At 41.0% G+C, this 19,977-nt stretch overlaps 1 protein-coding gene across 3 annotated transcripts in view; it reads right to left on the reverse strand.

Moving 5' to 3' along the window:
- Positions 1-19,977, reverse strand: part of LOC21409494 (probable acyl-activating enzyme 16, chloroplastic) — a 74,017-nt gene that overhangs the window by 52,200 nt on the left and 1,840 nt on the right. For 2 of the 3 annotated variants that reach the window (XM_024166630.1, XM_024166629.1), the window contains exons 2-3: positions 7,748-7,939; positions 7,023-7,137 (exon numbers count right to left, since the gene is read on the reverse strand). In XM_024166630.1, coding sequence (XP_024022398.1) covers positions 7,023-7,137; positions 7,748-7,939 — 307 coding nt within the window. The remainder of the gene's footprint in view (positions 1-7,022; positions 7,138-7,747; positions 7,940-19,977) is intronic. The other variant, XM_024166631.1, reaches the window with a different exon arrangement.

A 19,977-nucleotide genomic window follows, 5' to 3' on the forward strand; every position in this document is an offset into this window, starting at 1 on the left:
CCGCTCTTAATTAACTTGTCAACCTTTTCCTTCAACGCTTCGTATCTCTCCGGATTCATCGGTCGACGTTTTTTATGTTTCAGAAGATAAGAGGGATCGACGTTTAAAGTGTGATACATAACCTCGGAGTCTATTCCTACAATGTCAGTGTGAGTCCAGGCAAATATGTCCAGGTTTTTCTTTAGAAAGTTTCCTATTTCCACTTTAAGTGCCGGAGGTAAATTCGAGCCTATTTTCAATACCCTCGTCGACTCTTTGTCATCTACTTAGATCTCCTCCAATTGCTTAACTAGTTGGGACCCCGTAATTTCTTCTTCGATTATGGGGTCTATATCTTCTTCAACGGGCGCCTGATGCACCATTCTTGCTTCTTGCCTCTCAGGCTGATCGTATCCGTGCACAACATCTGAGTACACGACCCTGGATTCATATTGGTTGCTTTTCATTTCTCCTACGCCATTAGGGGTTGAGAACTTAACCTTTTAATGGTAGATGGAGGTGACGACTTTGAGCGCCTGAAGGGTCAGCCTCCTAATTACGGCATTATACTACGATCCCCCTTTGATTACCACGAAATTTGCCATCACAATGGTCTGTCTAGGCTTCTCTCTCGCTGTTACAGGCAACCTAATTGTCCCTTGTGGGATGACCGAATCCCCAGTAAACCCATATAGCGGCCGAGACGTCTTCTCAAGTTCTTCCTTTGGAATTCCCATCTTCTCTAGGCAGTCAGAGTATAGGATGTCCACTGAGCTCCCGTTATCCATGAGGATTATGCAGACTGTGTGATTCCCGACCATTGCCTCTATGACCAAGGCTTCGCTGTGGGGAAAGTGGACCCTATTCGCATATTCTTCGGAAAAGACTCTTCCAATGCCACCAAACGTTGGTGTTTTCGTCGGCCTGGTAGTAGTGAGGTTCCAAAACCTTTCTTTAAATACATGTATTGTCTCGTGGGCATAGTTCTTCTGGAAACTTCTTGAGTCCCCTCTGAGGTATGGACCCCCATTAATGGGCCTTATAACACCGACAGGTTCACGGTCATCTTCCCGTCGATTATCCTCTCAGCGCCGACCGTCATTTCTTTGGTCGTGACCTCTCCTATCGGCCCTAAACTCTTACAGCCTACCCTCACAGATTAGTTTTTGATATCATCCTTCAAGTCAGTGCAGTCATTGGTGTTATGGCCAACGTCTCCGTAGAACCTGCAATATTTATTTTGATTCCTCTTATTTGGGATCAACTTCTTAAGTTCTGGTTGCGGTAGCATATTTCTTCGGCTGACCTGATTAAATACTTCTTAAACCCATATGGTCAGCTCATGATAGGAGTCATACCGTTAGAACGGGTGAGGCTTCCGGTTCTCCTCTTGCCTCGGCTTCTTTGCTTCTGCATGCGTCGACGTCGATGCAACTTGTTTATCTCCGTTTCCCCCACCACGTCATTTCCGATTGTCTTGCTTTCCCGACATCAACCCTTGCTCAGTTCCTTTGCTCTTGTTGGATCTGTGCTCGGGATCATTCGCTTCAGCTTCTTCGGCATTGATGTATCCTTGCGCACTTGCCAAGAACTTTTTGTAGGTGGTAGGCGGCTTGCAGTTCAGGTCGCGCTTAAATGGGGTGTTATTTTTCATGCTAGATAGCGCCCACATAAAAGCGTTCCGGTCCGTCATATCTATGGCAGCGGCGACTGCTTCACCATACCTTGCCAGCCACTCCTTCAATGGCAAATTTGGCTTTTGGTAAACCATTGTTAAATTTTACTTTGGCGGAATATACTTCTTCACTCCGATGAACTGGAGGGAGAAAGCTTCCCTCAATTCTTCCGAGCTAGAAATGGAGTTCAGCTTGAGTGTCCAGATCCATCTACGAGCAGAATCTGTCAAGTGGTTCCAGAACGCTCGGCACATTATCTCCTCCGAGTATCCATGCAGGAGCATATGCTTTGCGTACATCTCCAAATGATCATCGGGGTCTCCTCTCCTCCGACGGGGACTTGTATTTATCTGGGAGAAGTGGTGCCATGATTTCTGCAGTAAAAAGGTTGTCATGGACTCGACTGGGAGCAATGTCGACATTAACCACCTCCGCCACTTGTCCTATGTTCTTTTGTTGGTGACTCGCCTAGCTTTTAACATCTTTTTTCAAACTGGCGACGTCACCTGTTAGCTTTTCTTCTAAGCTTGCCCCGCATTCCATGATGGCCTTTGACTCCTCTGTTGAGATTGCGGAGCCGACCCTTTTTTAGGCTTCTGCCTTCTTGGTAATCAGCTTGTTTCTTACATCTTCACCCATTTGCACCGACCCTGAGTCTTCTGGGGTACTTTTACCCTGGTTTCCTCGAGGTGGCGCCTTAGGGGGTGTCTCCAGGTCTCTATCTGCTCCTTTCTCCCGGGCTCGTCGCCTGGCGGCCCTTTGCCTGCTGCCGAGGGCTTTGGATGGTCGAGGTCTCAAGTTATTTTCCCTGACATTTTCACTTCCTCTGATCCCTTCTGGGGCACCGTGCTGGTCACCAGCATTCAAGTTTCCGGCCGCAGCGGCGCTTGATGGTCTTGGGGCGTCCTCCAGAGGAGGCATAGAGCTTCTCATGTCCATTTGCTCAATGGTGGCCACCCACCCTTGAACCAAGTCGGTCAGAGCGTTCAACTAGGCCTGTATTTGTATCGAGTCAGGCTGCAGAATACTCGGGGTTAGAGTTTCATTCCTCACCGGGGGTTGATTCCCTTAGTTAGGTTGGTCTCCACTCCTCCCTCCGTTGGCTGGAAGCGTGGTATTCTCCTCGGTTTGGCTACCTTGATTCGCAACACTACTCCTTACTCTTCTTGGAGGCATGATTGTTGATTATCTCTTGGTAGTGTAAGATTCTTCACACACACAAAAACTAGAGATTCTAGGTTCGATCCCTAGTAGAGTCGCCAATTGTGGACGGTAAAAATTAGTCAACAGGTTAATAACAAATTTCCTGGTGGTTTGTGAATAGAATAGGGATGAGATAGATTCTAGGTTCAATCCCCAGTAGAGTCACCAATTGTTGACGGTAAAAGTTAGTCAACAGGTTAATAACAAATTTCCTGGTCATTTGTGAACATATTAGGGATGAGATTCATAGACTCAAAACAAGAATAACAACACTGGAAATTATATTGGTTCACTCCAATATAGAGCTACATCCACTGAGAGGGTTTTACTATTCTTTTTAGAAATTACAAATTATGGGGAAAGAGGTGTTCTAGAATCCGACCCCCTCTCAAGCCATTCCCCCTGTATATAGACATCATATTCCCTCAGTCCATTATCAATTATTTACTCAAATCCGGTGATATCTTCACCAAACTCCGAAACAATAGTCTCTGATCACCGAGATTTCAGTTAGTTTGCCTGATTTTCTCCACCGGCTTCGCCACCTACTCTACATGCATTTAATGCACGTCAAATCTCTGTACAGTTGTCACTTCAGTCTAGACGTGGGTGGGATCGTCGCCTTCAGCTTTTTGGAAGCGATCTTCGCTCATGGCCAGTAAAGCATTCGTCTCCATGTCGTGCCCTTCGTTTCCTCTAGTCGACCCCTTCAGCGGAGTTATTTAATTGTTTAGGGTCGACGTCCATGAAGTGCACTCTACTACCATTCCGTACCTTCCTGTCTCAATTATTTTATGCTTTAATTGCGCCACGTGGCGCCCAGTCATCGCCTCATGTGCGGTTTAAGGTTTTTACCCCACAACAAAGCCTAAATGAGCAATTTGGCCTAAGAGAGGTGATTGTGTTGCTTGACAATGGGGCAACTCACAATTTCATTTCCACTGAAGTTGTTGACTAGCTTAAACTGCCTTTAGATGTCACACGGGATTACGGTGTGGTTATGGGAATAGGGTTGTTAGTGAAAGGAGCGGGAAATTTTTTAGTGGTTCTCTTCTTGCAACCAATAGAAGTAGTGGGGGATTTTTTAACACTAGAATTGGGGAGTTCAGACGGGGTTCTGGGCATGAAATGGCTGAAAACGTTTGGGGGCCATCTCGGTCAATTACAAGACCCTTACCATCAGGTTCAAACTTGGGAAGCAGCAAGTAACTTTGCAAGGCAATCCAGGGCTGTGCAATCTTTGGGGATCAGGATTTGATTCCTGATTGTGATTTTATGCATTTAATTTAAAACATTTACATTCTTGTTTGTCATGTAACCAGCCTATAAATTGGCTGCTTTGGTACTCTAGAATTCAGACTTGAATGAATAAGAAATACAGTATTTTCTCTCTTGATTCCTTGTTTCTCAAGCTCCTGATTTTTTGCCTATTTCTTCTCTTTTCTCCTCTCTCTCTCTATTCTCTCATCTTCTCTTTATAGTTCTACATCATTTTGGTATCAGAGCAAAGGTTTCATTCCTTTGGCCAAACTCTGTTCAATTCCCTTGCCGATCAAAAGTTCCAAAAATAAAAAAAGTGCTTTTGTTGTTGTTGCATAATTACTATTTTGAATTTTTTATTCTGATATTGTGTTTGTTGGTAGAGTTTAAATTTTCTCGCTTAAAGTTATTTAGCCTTTTCTCGGCACATTCAATTTTTTTTTCTTTTTTTTTTCTCTATCCCACCACGACTAATAAAGATCTTGAAATAGCCTTTCAAAATCTTGAAACAAGACAAACCCGTACTGAGGAGAGAGAAACCCAAATTAAGTGTAGGGCTAATAACATCGACACCCGACTCAATCGACTTGCTGCCGCCGTCGAGCAACTTGCAAACTCGGTTACCCTCTTGCTCGATGACTTTTAAGAATCTCATCGGCATCCTGAAAATTGTACAGAAAGAGAAACAAGTGGAGAAACAAACAATAATGGTCAACATCCTGTCCTGCCGCCTAGTCATAGAGAAAGTAGGACTGCCAAAATCGGCATGCTGCCCACACCACCTAGACCGCTTCCTAGAGTCAACAACCCACCTGTAGTTAACGAGGAGAGTTTTTCTGAGGATGATGATTTTGCCTAGACACGTAAGCACACTCACCCACACAACAGCCACGTAAGCCTATACACTCATGAATCTATACACTAACATTCCTCTAATCACTTACCCGCCCCCTTCCTCACATAGACTTGTCTAATTAGAGGTTTATCAGTCTCAAAGATGACTTTCCGGACTGTCCTGATTTTGGCACCATTTACAAGGACCTTCTAGATAGCCCTAATCGAGAACATATTGGTTTTCTTATACGAGATGGTTAACTTGTTAAAGCTACTAGATTGTGCATCCCATCAACCTCACTTAGAGACTTCTTAGTTTGGAAGTTACATGCTAGAGGGTTAGCTGGACACTTTGGGTGGGATAAAACCATTGCTCTAGTGGAGGATAGCTTTCACTGGCCTTCATTGAAAAAGGATGTTGCCCGGATAGTTTCACAATGCCGCACCTGCCAATTAGGTAAGGCAAAAAAACAAAATACTGGATTCTACACTCCTCTTCCTGTCCCACATACTCATTGGTGTGACCTTAATATGGACTTTGTTTTAGGGTTACCAAAGACTATTCGAAGCCATGATTCTGTCTTTATCGTAGTTGATTGATTCTCGAAGATGGCTCATTTTATCCCATGTTCTAGGACCACAGATGGCTCTCATATTGCCAAGTTGTTCTTTAAGGAAATTGTCCAATTGCATGGCTTACCTTCTACCATAGTGTCTGACTAGGACGTCAAGTTTGTTAGTTACTTTTGGAACACTTTGGAAATTGTTTGGCACCACATTGAATTACTCTTCTGCCTTTCATCCACAGACCGATGGGCAAACATAATAAATTAACCGTAGTCTGGGAGATTTGCTTTGATGATTGGTTGGGGAAAAACCTGGAACTTGGGATGCCATTTTACCTATTGTTGAGTTTGCCTATAACAATTCTGTCAACCGCTCCACTGGCAAAAGTCCTTTTGAGATTGTATATGGCCTTTCCCCTCAACAACCAGTTGACCTCATTCCTTTGCCTTCTGATGCTCACCCTTCTGATTCCGCCCAAGCCTTTGTTGACCACATCCACAAGTTACATGCTGAGATTAGACGAAAAATTGCTTTAAGTAATGAACAATATAAACTTTCTGCTGATGCACATCATAGGCACAAGGAATTCAAAGTTGGTGATTATGTAATGGTACGCATTTCCCCCAAGCGTTACCCAAAAAATGCGGTCAAAAAGCTTCATGCCCGATCCACTGGCCCTTAAACCATTATTAGAAAGATTGGATCCAATGCATATGAACTTGATTTGCCTCCAAATTTATCTATTAGTCCAGTATTCAATGTGTCAGATTTATTCGAGCCTCCAGTTTTGCCTTCATCTATGTCTGCAGGTCCATCTTCCATTGCTGAACCATGAGCGCCTCCCACTAATCCGAGGTTGACTGATGTAATTATCAATGTGTTGGATGCTGAATATGTGACATCATCTGCTGGAGGTCTTTGTCGCTTTCTTTTTCGGTGGAAGGATCGTTCGTCTACTGATGACACGAATTACTAAGGAAGAATTTCGCCAGCTTGATCCCAGTCTTTTGGATTCCTATTTGCAGCAAACCACGACGGAGTCGGGTTCTTTTCAACTAGGAGGGAATGATGTGGGACACATATCAAAGAAGATGTAGACATATTTTAGAAAAAGATATAGAAACAAAATGGGCTTGATTGGAGATTTGATTGGGGTTGATTGGGGAATAGAATATGATTGATTGGTGAATTAATTGGGATGATTGATGATTTAATTTCTGATTATGATTTTATGTATGTAATTTAGAGCATTTACATTCTTGTTTTAGTCATGTAACGAGCCTATAAATTGGTTGCTTTGGTACTCTAGAATTCAGACTTGAATTAATAAGAAATACAGTATTTTCTCTCTTGACTCCTTGTTTCTCTATCTCCCCATTTTCTGCCTATTTCTTCTCTTTTCTCCTCTTTCCTTCTCTTCTCTCATCTTCTCTTTCTGGTTCTACATCACTAGCCTTAATCATACAATGTTAGACAACAATGATACAGATACTAGATGCATACCCTGATCTGCAACAAGCCATCGGCAAGAATTATCAGCAAAAAGTGCAACCTTTTCATCTGGTTTTATACCAATCACTCTTAGGCCTTCAGAAAAGTCCAGAATTTCCTGTTCCAGCTGCAATTGGAAAAAGACACAATTTACCAGACAGTCTAGGAAGAAATTATGTTACTTGCTTTTCTTAGTTCTTACACACATTGAGAAGAAAAATAAAATCAACCCCTACACAACGATGACATTAATAGAACATAAATCAATAACAGGTTTAAGAAAATATCAGGAGTATTGATGGATTTAACCAGATCACATATAAATTGGAAATGGTAAAAGAAAGCAATTAACAAATAGCTCTTGATCATAGATCAGAACAACACCCAGAAATAGTAGAATCAAATCATAATTTTATTTTGTTAATGGTTCTAATTTGTGACGGTTAGCAGAATATCTAAAATCCATTTTAGCTGAAAAGGAGTACAGACCATTGATGCTAATTTGAATAGCATAAATTTTGTTCAAGGGTCAAGGAAAAACTAAAAATAAAGCCTACTTTTGAGTTGATCTTAGAGTGCTGGGGACCTAGTGAACATAAGATACTTTCAATTGTAAGACACTAAGAGACTATGATAGCCACCAATCCAGCATAAACAAAAGAAAATGGTGCTTAAGGGTCCAAATTAAAAGCGAATGATGAAGAACCTATTAAAGAAACATAGAAAGGAAATCCGACCTGCTTATAAGTCAAAGTTGAAGGGTGGTCATGATATGGATCGGTAACTGCTACATATTTGCCATACTTCTCAGCTGCTGTCCTCCAAATGTCCGGAACTGCTTTCCACTCATCATACACCAATGTGCCGTTACTCGACAGCAACGAACTTTCTAGAAATGGAGAACACCTCCTTATCTGCACTTCTTCAGTCTATAGGAGACAATTTCGGATATAAATAGGGGTTAGTACTCTAGAAGCACGTTTTCGACAATGTATCAAAAAATTTAGACTCAAGCAATGTGTTTAAAGACTGAAAAATTTCAGTGCCTAATCTCTTAATCAATCAAACAATAATACTAACAACTATAATTGCCCACTGAAGGTTAGATAACATAATTATAACAACAACAACAACAAATACAAGCCTTAATCCCAAATTAATTGGGGTCGGCTATATGGATTTCTCGTTTCCAGTCTGCTATATTAAACACGAGACCCTCCTAAAGCCCTAGATCTATCCCTAAGTCAAAGTTGAAGGGTGGTCGTGATATGGATCGGTAACTGCTACATATTTGCCATACTTCTCAGCTGTTGTCCTCCAAATGTCAGGAACTGCTTTCCACTCATCATACACCAATGTACCGTTACTCGACAGCAACGAACTTTCTAGAAATGGAGAACACCTTTGTTGGAAAGTTAGGAAATAATATCCCATAGAATCAGGAAATTAGAATTTGAATATTTTCTGTTTTAGATATTTCCGGATTTGGTTCTGTTTCCTTTTTCTTGCTCCTTAATTCTAGGAACCGGAGATATTGTTCACTTCTATTTAAACTAATGTAACCTATGTTATGAATAATAATAAAGTGAGAGATTTCTGCTCTCTAGGTTTTCCACCTTAATCTGCCCTCTTTTCCTACATGGTATCAGAGCCTTAGGCTCCGATCTAGGGTTTTTCTATTGCAAGCCAGAATTCGTGGAAGACAGCACTAACCGGTGCAGCCAGCAAGGACTCAGCGGCGCCAAGGGAAAGTGCTGCTCCAGAAAGAACTGCGAGTTCGAATCTAAACTCCTTCATCTCATTCAATGGCACGGAGGGGTCCACAAATTCACTCCAACTGAGTATTCACCGTCTAAATGGAAAAAAACTACACGGAATGGTCGCAAACCGTTCGGTTGATCTTGGATGGCAAAGGGAAACTTGGATATCTGACAGGAGAAGTGACAAAACCTGCAGATGGAGATTCGGCCTTCAAAAACTGGAAATCAGAGAATTCCTTGATTATTGCGTGGTTGGTAAATTCAATGGAACCCGCAATTCGAAAGCCCTTCATATTTCTGCCGATAGCCAAAGATGTTTGGGAAGCAGTCAGGGACACGTATTCTGATTTGGAGAATTCCTCGCAGATTTTTGGTTTAAAGTCCAAACTATGGCGTGCAAGACAGGGTGACCGAGATGTGACTTCATACTACAACGAATTGATGACCTTGTGGCAGGAGTTAGATCTCTATTATGATGATGTCTGGGAGTGCACGAATGACAGTGTTCGCTTCATGAAACGACAAGAAAATGATTGTGTCTTTATGTTCTTGGCAGGGCTAAACAAGGAGTTAGATAAGGTGCGTGGTAGAATTTTAGGAAAGATGCCTCTGCCAACAATTCGTGAGGCCTTCTCAGATATTCGGAGAGAAGAAGCACGGCAGAATGTGATGCTTAGCAGCAAATCCAGCCCTTTTACCAATAACCCAGAAGTAGAGAGCTCTGCCCTCGTAACTCGAGGTTTCCAAGAGGAAGTGAAGAAGGATGGTAGGAATTTTGAACGACCATGGTGCGACCACTGCAAATGCTCATGGCACACGCGGGAAACCTGTTGGAAACTTCATGGCAAGCCTCAAAACTGGAAGAAGAAGCCTGGCAGAGATGGACGTGCACTTCAGGCTAGTGTCTCGGATCAAGAGCAACAGTCTTCTTCAAGCTCATTTCCTTTCACCGAGGAACAGATAGACCAACTGCACAAACTTCTCGAGCCTCAGAAAACTCCTTGCTCTTTGGCTCAAAAAGGTAATTACCGAAAAGCAGCCCTCATTAATATTAACTCTGATCGTACCTGGATCATTGATTCAAGTGCAACTGATCATATGACAGGGGTGTCAAACCTTTTTTCTTCATATAGTCCTTGTGCAGGTAATCAGAAAATTAAAATCGCAGATGGTTCTCTTTCAGCCATCGCAGGAAAAGGTTCTATTGTAGTGTCTCCGTCACTCTCCACGATGTCCTTCACGTTCCTAAACTTTCTTGTAACCTTTTGTCTATCAGTAAACTAGCTCGTGATCAAAACTCTCAAACTAATTTTTTCCCAACTCATTGTGTGTTTCAGGATTTGATCTCGGGGAGGATGATTGGCAGTGCTAAACAGAGTGGAGGACTCTCCTGCCTTCATGATGGATCTGAATCGAGGCAACAATCTCAACATATAAGTTCCTGCTTTGAATCTATTTCCGTTTCTACTAATAATATCATGTTATGGCATTTAAGATTAGGCCACCCAAGTTTCAAATATTTAAAACATTTGTTTCCTAAGTTGTTTGGCAATAAAGATCCTTCTTTGTTTCATTGTGAGATATGTGAATTTGCAAAACATCACCGTACATCTTTTTCTTCACAACCATATAAACCATCAAAACCTTTTACTATTATTCACAGTGATGTTTGGGGTCCTAATAAGATAAGTACACCCTCTAAAAAGAGATGGTTCATCACATTTACTGATGATCATACTCGACTTTGCTGGGAATATTTATTAAAAGAAAAATCAGAGGCCGAACAAGTTTTTAAAAATTTTTACAATATGGTGCAGACTCAATTTCATACTAATATACAAGTTTTTAGAAGTGATAATGGAAAGGAGTATTTTAACTTTATCTTGGGAAATTTTTCCTTGAAGAAGGAATAATTCATCATAGTTCTTGCACAGATACACCTCAACAGAATGGTATTGCTGAAAGGAAAAATAAACATCTGTTGGAGGTGGCTCGTGCATTACTTTTTTCAACTAAAGTTCCTAAGTATATGTGGCTAGAGGCAGTTCTAACCGCTGCTTACTTAATAAACAGAATGCCCTCCAAAGTTTTAAAATTTCAAACTTCTTTCCAAGTGTTTAAAACCTGTTTTCCAATTACCAGACTTTCGGCTGATCTACCTCTAAAAATATTTGGTTGTACAGCGTTTGTTCATGAACATAGGAAAATTGGAAAACTTGAACCCAGAGCTATAAAATGTGTCTTCATTGGTTACTCCCCAACTCAGAAAGGTTATAAGTGTTTTGACCCGGTAACAAAAAAATTTTTGTCACCATGGATGTGACGTTTTTTGAAAAACAACCATTCTTTAAAGAATTCATCTTCAGGGGGAGAATTTTAAAGAAGATTCATTTGTTAGCTCTGGTGAGTTTTTTCTCTCAGATGATGTGTTTCTTTCTGAGCCAAGTACCTCTGCACCTACAATAAATGGCCAAGACCCGTTGTTTGAAACTCCTCTTATTGTGAGTGATGTTTCACTTAGACCTAGGCCTACATTTGTAAATCAAACTGAAAATCAGAATTCTGAAAAACAATCTTTAGAAACCAAAGAAAATGAACAGCCTACTGAAATGCCACAATATGATAATTCTACTAAAGCAACAGGGAATAGATTCAAGGAAGGTGACCGACTTGGAAAGGGATTGTTTACTCGAAGAAGAATCATAAAAAAGGGAAAGACGAATTGACTCAACAGCACAGCCATGATTCCGAACCTGTGGCAAATCAAAAATATGAGTCAATTCCAAGTAATTCTCCTTCTCTTCCTAACAGTCAGTCTGAGTCTTCCGATTATGAAATTCCTATAGCTCTACGTAAAGGGATTAGATCCTGTACTAGTCATCCGCTGTCTAAATTTGTGTCATACTCAAAACTGTCTCCATCTCTGGTTGCGTTTACCACTCAATTATCCAGTGTAGAAATCCCTAACAATGTACAAGAGGCTCTAAAAGTTCCAAAGTGGAAGGAAGCAGTGTTTGAAGAGATGAGAACTCTTGAGAAGAACAGTACTTGGAGCATTGAGGTGTTGCCAAAGGGAAAGACTACCGTGGGCTCTAAATGGGTTTTCACGGTGACGTATAACTCAGACGGTTCAGTGGAAAGATACAAGGCTAGATTGGTGGCAAAGGGATTCACCCAGACATATGGCATCGATTACTCTGAGACTTTTGCTCCTATTGCAAAATTGAACACGGTAAGAGTGCTTTTATCTATTGCTGCTAATTTAGATTGGCCCTTGCAACAACTAGCCTTCCTCAATGGTGATTTGGAGGAGGAGGTGTACATGGATAGTCCACCCGGCTTTGAAGAGAAATTTGGCTCAAAAGTGTGCAGGTTAAAAAAGTCCTTGTATGGGCTCAAACAGTCCCCAAGGGCTTGGTTTAAGAAGTTCACACAATCGGTCAGAAAACAAGGATATTTTCAAGGACAAGCTGATCATACCTTGTTTGTCAAGTTCTCTTCTGAAGGAAAAGTTGCTGTGCTGATAGTGTATGTTGATGATATTATTCTCACAGGTGATGATGTGATTGAAATGGAGAAACTGAAGAAGAACCTTGCATTAGAGTTTGAAATCAAAGATTTGGGAGCGCTAAGATATTTCCTTGGTATGGAAGTGGCTCGTTCAAGAAAAGGAATTGTTGTCTCTCAACGAAAATACATTCTTGATCTGTTGAAGGAAACCGGGATGAGTGGTTGTAGACCGGCTGAGACTCCCATGGATCCCAATGTAAAACTCTGGGAAGAGGGACGTGTTCGTGTTGATATGAGTTGTTATTCTTTTTTTTTTTTAGCTGAAAATCAAAAACAATTGTTTTCAACCCTCTAGAGATGCACTGATACTTGTTTGTGTCGAAGATATTGAGATCCCTAGGTTTTAGGGAATTGTTATTCAAATAAAATCCGAATATTAGATAGCATATAGGATTCGGATATTAGGTAGCAGATAGGATAAGCTTATAATATTCTCCTATTTTTTCTCCTAGGATAGGAGAGTTATCCCACGGATTCATTGATCTTGGGCTATATATATTTCCCCTGTTTTTCTTCTCAAGTTAATTTAATAAAAAAGGATTGCTTATTTCTTTCCTTAAAACTACATGGTATCAGAGCCTAGACTCGAAATCAAAATCCATGGATTATAGGGCAGCGATGACTGGCGCCCAGAAACCAAACACTCAAACAGGGAGTGATTCTATCTTGTCCTCATGTACCATCCCGTTTGGTAGTGTGGAACAAACGAATCCAAATCTGTCACTCCAGTTGACTGTCCATAAACTGAATGGCAGCAATTATCTTGAGTGGGCTCAATCGGTAAGACTGGCAATTGATGATGGCAGAGGAAAACTTGGCCATCTGACCGGAGAAGTATGTCAACCAGCCGCAGGAGACCCAAATTTGAAGTCATGGCGCTCGGAAAATTCCCTAGTGATGGCGTGGCTCATCAATTCAATGGAACCCACAGTAGGAAAACCTCACCTTTTTTTGCCAACCGCAAGAGATGTATGGGAAGCTGTTCGGGACATGTATTCAGATGTAGAAAACTCATCCCAAATTTTCGATCTAAAAACTAAACTGTGTAAGGCAAAACAAGGGGATCGAGATGTGACTGTTTACTACAACGAACTCGTAACGCTATGGCAGGAGTTGGACCTCTGTTATGAGGACGAGTGGGACTGCCCACAAGATAGTGTTCGCCACAAGAAAAGGGAGGAGAATGATCGAGTTTATGTCTTCCTAGCGGGGCTCAACCAAGAACTTGATGAGGTGCAGAGCAGAATCCTTGGAAGAAAGCCTTAACCATCGATAAGAGAGGTTTTCTCTGAAGTTCGGAGGGAGGAGTCAAGGCGTAGAGTGATGCTTAAAAAACAGGAACCAAAGAACAGCTCCGACATTGAGAATTCAGCCTTGTTCTCCTGAGATCCAGATTCGGAAGGGAACAGAAAGAAGAAGCCTTAGTGTGACCATTGTAAAAAATATTGGCACACTATGGAAACTTGCTGGAAACTCCATGGAAAGCCACCAAACCAGAAGAAGAAGAGCGGAGGAGAAGGCAGGGCATTACAAACTGTAAGCGAGGATTCCCAGGGACAACAAGTCAATTCAGAGATGCAGTCCTTCACAAAGGAACAGCTAAACCACTTGTACAAGCTCTTCCAATATCCACAATTCTTAAATCCTTCCTGCTCTTTAGCTCAAAAGGGTAATTATCTTATTGCAGCGTTTTCTTGTGAAAAATCAAATCCATATTGTTCATGGATTATTGATTCAGGTGCCACTGACCATATGACCGGATCTTCAAAATTGTTCTATTCCTATAGTACATGTCCAGGAAACAAGAAAATCAAAATTGCTGATGGTTTATTGTCTGTAATAGCAAGAATAGGGTCCATTGTCATCTCTCCCACACTCACTCTTCATAAAGTCCTTCATGTGCCTAATTTGTCCTGCAATTTGTTGTCAATAAGTAAATTAACCAGTGATCTGAGATGTCGAGTTAATTTCTCTCCTTCATATTGTGAATTTCAGGAACTGACCATGGGGAGGACAATTGGCAGTGCTAGAGAAAGCGGATGACTTTATTTTTTTGAAGAGGGATCAAAATCACAAAGGCTGGCACAAAGTACATGCTATGGTTCTGTCTCTTTTGTTGACAATAAAGAAATTATGTTATGGCATTATAGATTAGGTCATCCGAATTTTCATTACTTGAAACATTTATTGCCTGATTTGTTTAAGAATAAAAATCCTTCTTTATTGCAATGTGAGTTTTGTGAATTGGCTAAGCACCATTGCTCTACTTTTTCTTTACAACCCTATAAACCTACAAAACCGTTTTTATTGATCCACACCGACGTTTGGGGTCCCTCTAGAATTGTAATACCTTCAGGAAAAAATAACTTGTGACATTTATAGACAATCATACAAGGCTGAGTTGGGTTTATCTATTAAAAGAAAAGTCAGAGGTTCAAAGTGTCTTCAAAAATTTTTACGCAATGGTGTTAACCCAATTTCAAACCAAAATCCAAATCCTTAGGAGTGATAATGGTAAAGAGTATTTTAATAAAATTTTAGGACCTTTTTTCCTAGAAAAAGGAATTGTGCACCAAAGTTCATATAATGATACACCTCAACAAAACGAAGTAGCTGAGAGAAAAAATAAACATCTGTTAGAAGTTGCTAGAGCATTACTATTCTCAAAAAACGTCCCTAAGTATCTCTGGGGTGAAGCAATTTTGACAGCAACATATTTGATCAATCGGATGCCTTCGAGAGTTCTCAAATTCAAAACACCATTAAGTGCTTTTCAAAACATTTACCCTTCTTCTAGGCTCACTTCGGACATTTCTCTTAGAATATTTGGATGCACAGCTTTTACTCATAACCATGATCACAGTAGAGGAAAACTTGATCCTAGGGCCAAATGTGGTGTTTTTGTTGGATATGCACCAACTCAAAAAGGATATAAATGCTTTGACCCTATCTCAAGAAAAATGATCATAACCATGGATGTAACCTTTTTTTGAAGATAAACCTTTTTTTGGAACTCATCTTCAGGGGGGGAGAGAAAGAGAAGATTCGGATGTGGATGTGTTTCGAATCCAAGAACAAGAAAACCAACTGGATATTGTTCATAATACTCGGCAAGATAATGTGGCAGAAAGTCAAACATTTGTTTACATTGATGATTCAAATTCTGCCACAATGTTAAAGGAAAACGAGGAAAAAGAAAATGTTCAAGTTGAGACTGTAAAAAATCTCTCTGAACAAGCAAGGCAAATAAATGTTGATATAGGAGAAACGGCTCCTTTATCCTTAGTGCCATCTGAAAAAAAATATTAATCCTACGGAAGAAAGAGATAAAAACATAGCAGGTACTAAGTTGCAGACCTACTCTAGAAAGAATTACCATTCAAAAGATAAAGTCTCCGCCACTCTTCAAAGTCTTGAGTCTGAACCGTGGAAAGAGTCTGAAGCACCTCAACTCCCAGGTACAAACCCTCATGAGTCTTCCATAGAGTCTTATGATGATCTTGATATTCCCATTGCTTCTTGAAAGGGTGTGCGGTCTTGCACTAAACACCCCATGTCTCACTTTGTTTCCTATGACAAATTATCCCCTGCTTTCTTTGCTTTCACTTCACAAATCTCCTCTGTGGAAATTCCAAGAGATGTACAAGAGGCTTTGCAGGTTCCAGAGTGGAGGAAGGCTATTGATGAAGAGATGAGGGCTCTTGAGACAAATCAAACATGGGAAGTAGTGGATCTGCCAAGAGGAAAGAAGACGGTTGGTTGCAAATGGGTTTTCACGATTAAGTATAATTCGGATGGAACCCTTGAGAGGTACAAGGCCCGCTTAGTAGCCAAAGGCTTCACTCAGACTTATGGTATTGACTATCTTGAGACTTTTGCTCCAGTTGCTAAGTTGAATACAGTCAGACTACTACTGTCGATTGCTGTTAATCTTGATTGGCCACTTCATCAATTGGATGTAAAGAATGCTTTTTTGAATGGAGACTTAGAGGAAGAAGTTTACATGGACTCACCACCAGGGTTTGATGAGAGGTTCAAATCGAAGGTCTACAAGCTGAAAAAGTCACTATATGGGCTCAAACAATCTCCTAGGGCGTGGTTTGACAAGTTTACCCGGTCTGTGAAGAGCCAAAGATATGTTCAGGCTCAAAGTGACCATACTATGTTTATTAAACGGTCCGAGGTAGGTAAGATTGCTATCTTAATAGTATATGTAGATGATATCATTCTTACTGGTGATGACTTGGCAGAGATGGAAAGGCTGAAGATGAACTTGGCTCTAGAATTCGAAATTAAAGACTTGGGAGCATTGAGATATTTCCTAGGGATGGAAGTGGCACGTTCAAGGAAGGGGATGATTGTCTCTCAAAGGAAATATGTTTTAGATCTTCTTAATGAAACTTGTATGAGTGGATGCCGACCTGCAGATACTCCCATGGATCCAAACCAAAAGCTTGGAGATACTACGGATAGAGCACCAGTTGACAAGGCTAGGTACCAAAAGCTTGTGGCAAAGTTAATCTACTTATCCCATACCAGACCAGATATAGCCTTTGCAGTAAGCGTTGTGAGCCAATTTATGCACTCTCCCTATGAGGAGCATCTTGAAGCAGTATATCGAATTCTGAGATACTTAAGGAGTACTCCAAGGAAAGGGCTTTTTTTCAAGAAAGGTGAACAAAGGACTGTTGAAGCCTATACAGATGCTGACTGGGCAAGCTCAGTTACTGATAGAAGATCTACATCCGGTTACTGCACATTTGTTTGGGGTAAGCTTGTTACTTGGAGAAGTAAGAAGCAGAATGTTGTAGCACGGAGTAGCGCTGAAGCAGAGTACAGAGCCATGGCACAATGTGTTTGCGAGATTTTATGGTTAAAACGGATTCTGGATGAACTCGGAAAGCCAATAGAAGAACCTATGAAGTTGTACTGTGACAATAAGGCTGCTATTAGCATAGCTCACAATCCAGTGCAACATGATAGAACTAAGCATGTTGAGGTTGATCGACATTTAATAAAGGAAAAGTTAGAAGAAGGGATTATCTGTTTGCCATTTGTTCCTACAACACAACAAATAGCTTACATTCTTACCAAAGGATTATTCAGGCCTAACTTTGAGCTTCTCACTAGCAAGTTGGGCATGATGAACATTTAAGCACCAACTTGAGGGGGGGTGTCGAAGATATTGAGATCCCTAGGTTTTAGGGAATTGTTATTCAAATAAAATCTGAATATTAGATAGCATATAGGATTCGGATATTAGGTAGCAGATAGGATAAGCTTATAATCTTCTCCTATTTTTTCTCCTAGGATAGGAGAGTTATCCCACGGATTCATTGATCTTGGGCTATATATATTTCTCCTGTTTTTCTTCTCAAGTTAATTTAATAAAAAAGGATTGCTTATTTCTTTCCTTAAAACTACAGTTTGGATGTAAGAATTTCTCCAGTATCTCTTAAATATGATATTTTAATATATTCTCTCCAATCTTACCATTGACAAATGAAAATTTGCAACAAAAAGCTTATATGGTATTGAATTGTAATATTATATATATATATATATATATAAAGTATCGTATTGAAAAGTTGGTGGTATTGAATATATTTTAATTAAAATATAGTCAGAAGAAAAAATCGTAATTTAGCTTCTATGGCATTGAAAAGCAGCTCAAAATGGACAAGAGATTCTTGTAATTAACCATTACAAAATCCAAAAGAACCTCTCTAAAGAAAATAAATCTAATGTCGTCATGTATGTCAATAGATAATAACTGGCATCTGATAGGCTCCTAGAAGTTAGTTAGGTGATTGATTAGTTGTTGCTACTTGTTAGTATTCTCTTAAGCATTTAGTTATCACTTTGTGAGAAGGGTTAAGTGGTATAAAAGCGAGAGGCTAGTAGTCAATAGGGATTATGGACTGATTGGTGAGATTTTAAGGGCAACCCTTGGGGAGAGCTAGCAGACCTCTCGAACATCGGTGAATCTATCTTGTAATCTCTTTCTATTACATCATCAATATAGTTTTACTTTTTTTGTTCAATTCCCCAATTCAAGTCCGATTCTTACCAAATTCGTATCAGAGCAGTACTTTCTTGGGTATAGAACTGACTGGAACATGTGGACGTTGGTAGCAATTAGAAATGCCGATGTTCTTCGGAGAAGATCTAGATTCTTGGATTGTAAAAGTGGAAGAATATCATCTGAAAAATCGATTTTCGGAATGTGAAAAGTTCTGGTTTGCAGAGGAATTCATAGAAGATAAGGCACTAGATTGGTTTCAGTGAGAGGATAGAAGACTGCCATTTGTTTGTTGGAGTGCATTCAAGATGAATTTTGCTTCAACGTTTCAGACCAACTCAAAGATTGCTTTCAAGGACGAATATGAAGGTTTGGCCACAAAACGTAGGAATGATTTCAGATCTTCATGTTTTTGGCTGTGGCTCGACGTGACCAGATTTGGAACGTCAAAACCGACAAACGACCTCAGAGGCAACGCGAAGAGATCTGGAATCGCGTGAGGCCGACGACACTCCGAGCAATTTTTTGCGATTTGGTGGGAAATCGCTCATTTGAGTCAATCAGCGTCAATCTAAGGGCGGATGATGATCGGAGGCTGCGGAAGGAGGCGGATCTTCTCAAAGAAGAGGCTAGGGTTTTCGGACTTGGAGATGCTAGCCAGAATCATGTGGAACTGCGCAAGTGAGGGCAGATCAGACCGCCTAAAGGGGAGGTGGTTGTACGCAAGGAGAACCCGCACAGTGGATGTGTCGATCTCGACCAGAATCGACTCGATTTGCGAGTAGATCGCCACTAGTTAGGGCTTAGGAATCTCAGATCCGCGATAGGGAGGGCTAATCGGCGACGGATTTGACCTGCGCGATGCTCGGGGGTGGCAGGAGTTGGGATTCAACCAAAATCTTTTGGATCCACGACTTAGAGGTTAGATCAGAGGGGAGCGACGCCATGGAGTGTAGATTGGCGATGGGCTGGGGCCGAACTACGACTAGAGGCCGCGCGGAGGAGAACTGGTGGAAGGGGCGCCGAAAGGCAGAGAGAGGGGCTTGTTTGCCTTCGCGATTCGGAGTGGGTAGCCAACCATGATCTGAATCCATCTGGGGCCTGTCGGGTCAGAGAATTAGACCCAAATTTGGCTGGGTCTTGCGATTCTAGTGTGGGCAAAGCCACATTGGGCTTGGTTGGGCCTAATTCAGGTGTAATGGGGGTTGGGCCTCAAAATTCTAGTGAAATTGGGACCAATTTCAGCAAGTTATGTCCAGGGTCTTCAAATTTTGTCCCCAATTAGTGATGGGTCTGCATTTTCTCGTACAATTTTTAACCCGACTGGGAGTGTTTTCAACCATGAGCCTTGAGATTTCTCTAATTTCAGAGAGGTTAAGGCCAATTCCAGCGAGATTTGGAGAGGATCTCCATATTCCTATGTTCCTGGGCTCAGACAAAGGTTTCTGATGCCAATTCCGGAAAAATAAGAGCTAAGTCCATAAATGTAAGTTCAATTGTGGCTGGGAATGGAGAAATTGGGGTAATTAGAATTGGAATGGGAAATGTTGCCAATGCTGTAATTGGAGTTGGTGGGTTTATTACCCTGAATCCCATCGTTTCTGAATTCGACGCT

Source organism: Morus notabilis, unplaced genomic scaffold (genome assembly GCF_000414095.1).
Source record: "Morus notabilis unplaced genomic scaffold, ASM41409v2 Scaffold35, whole genome shotgun sequence".
Classification (NCBI taxonomy): Eukaryota; Viridiplantae; Streptophyta; class Magnoliopsida; order Rosales; family Moraceae; genus Morus; species Morus notabilis.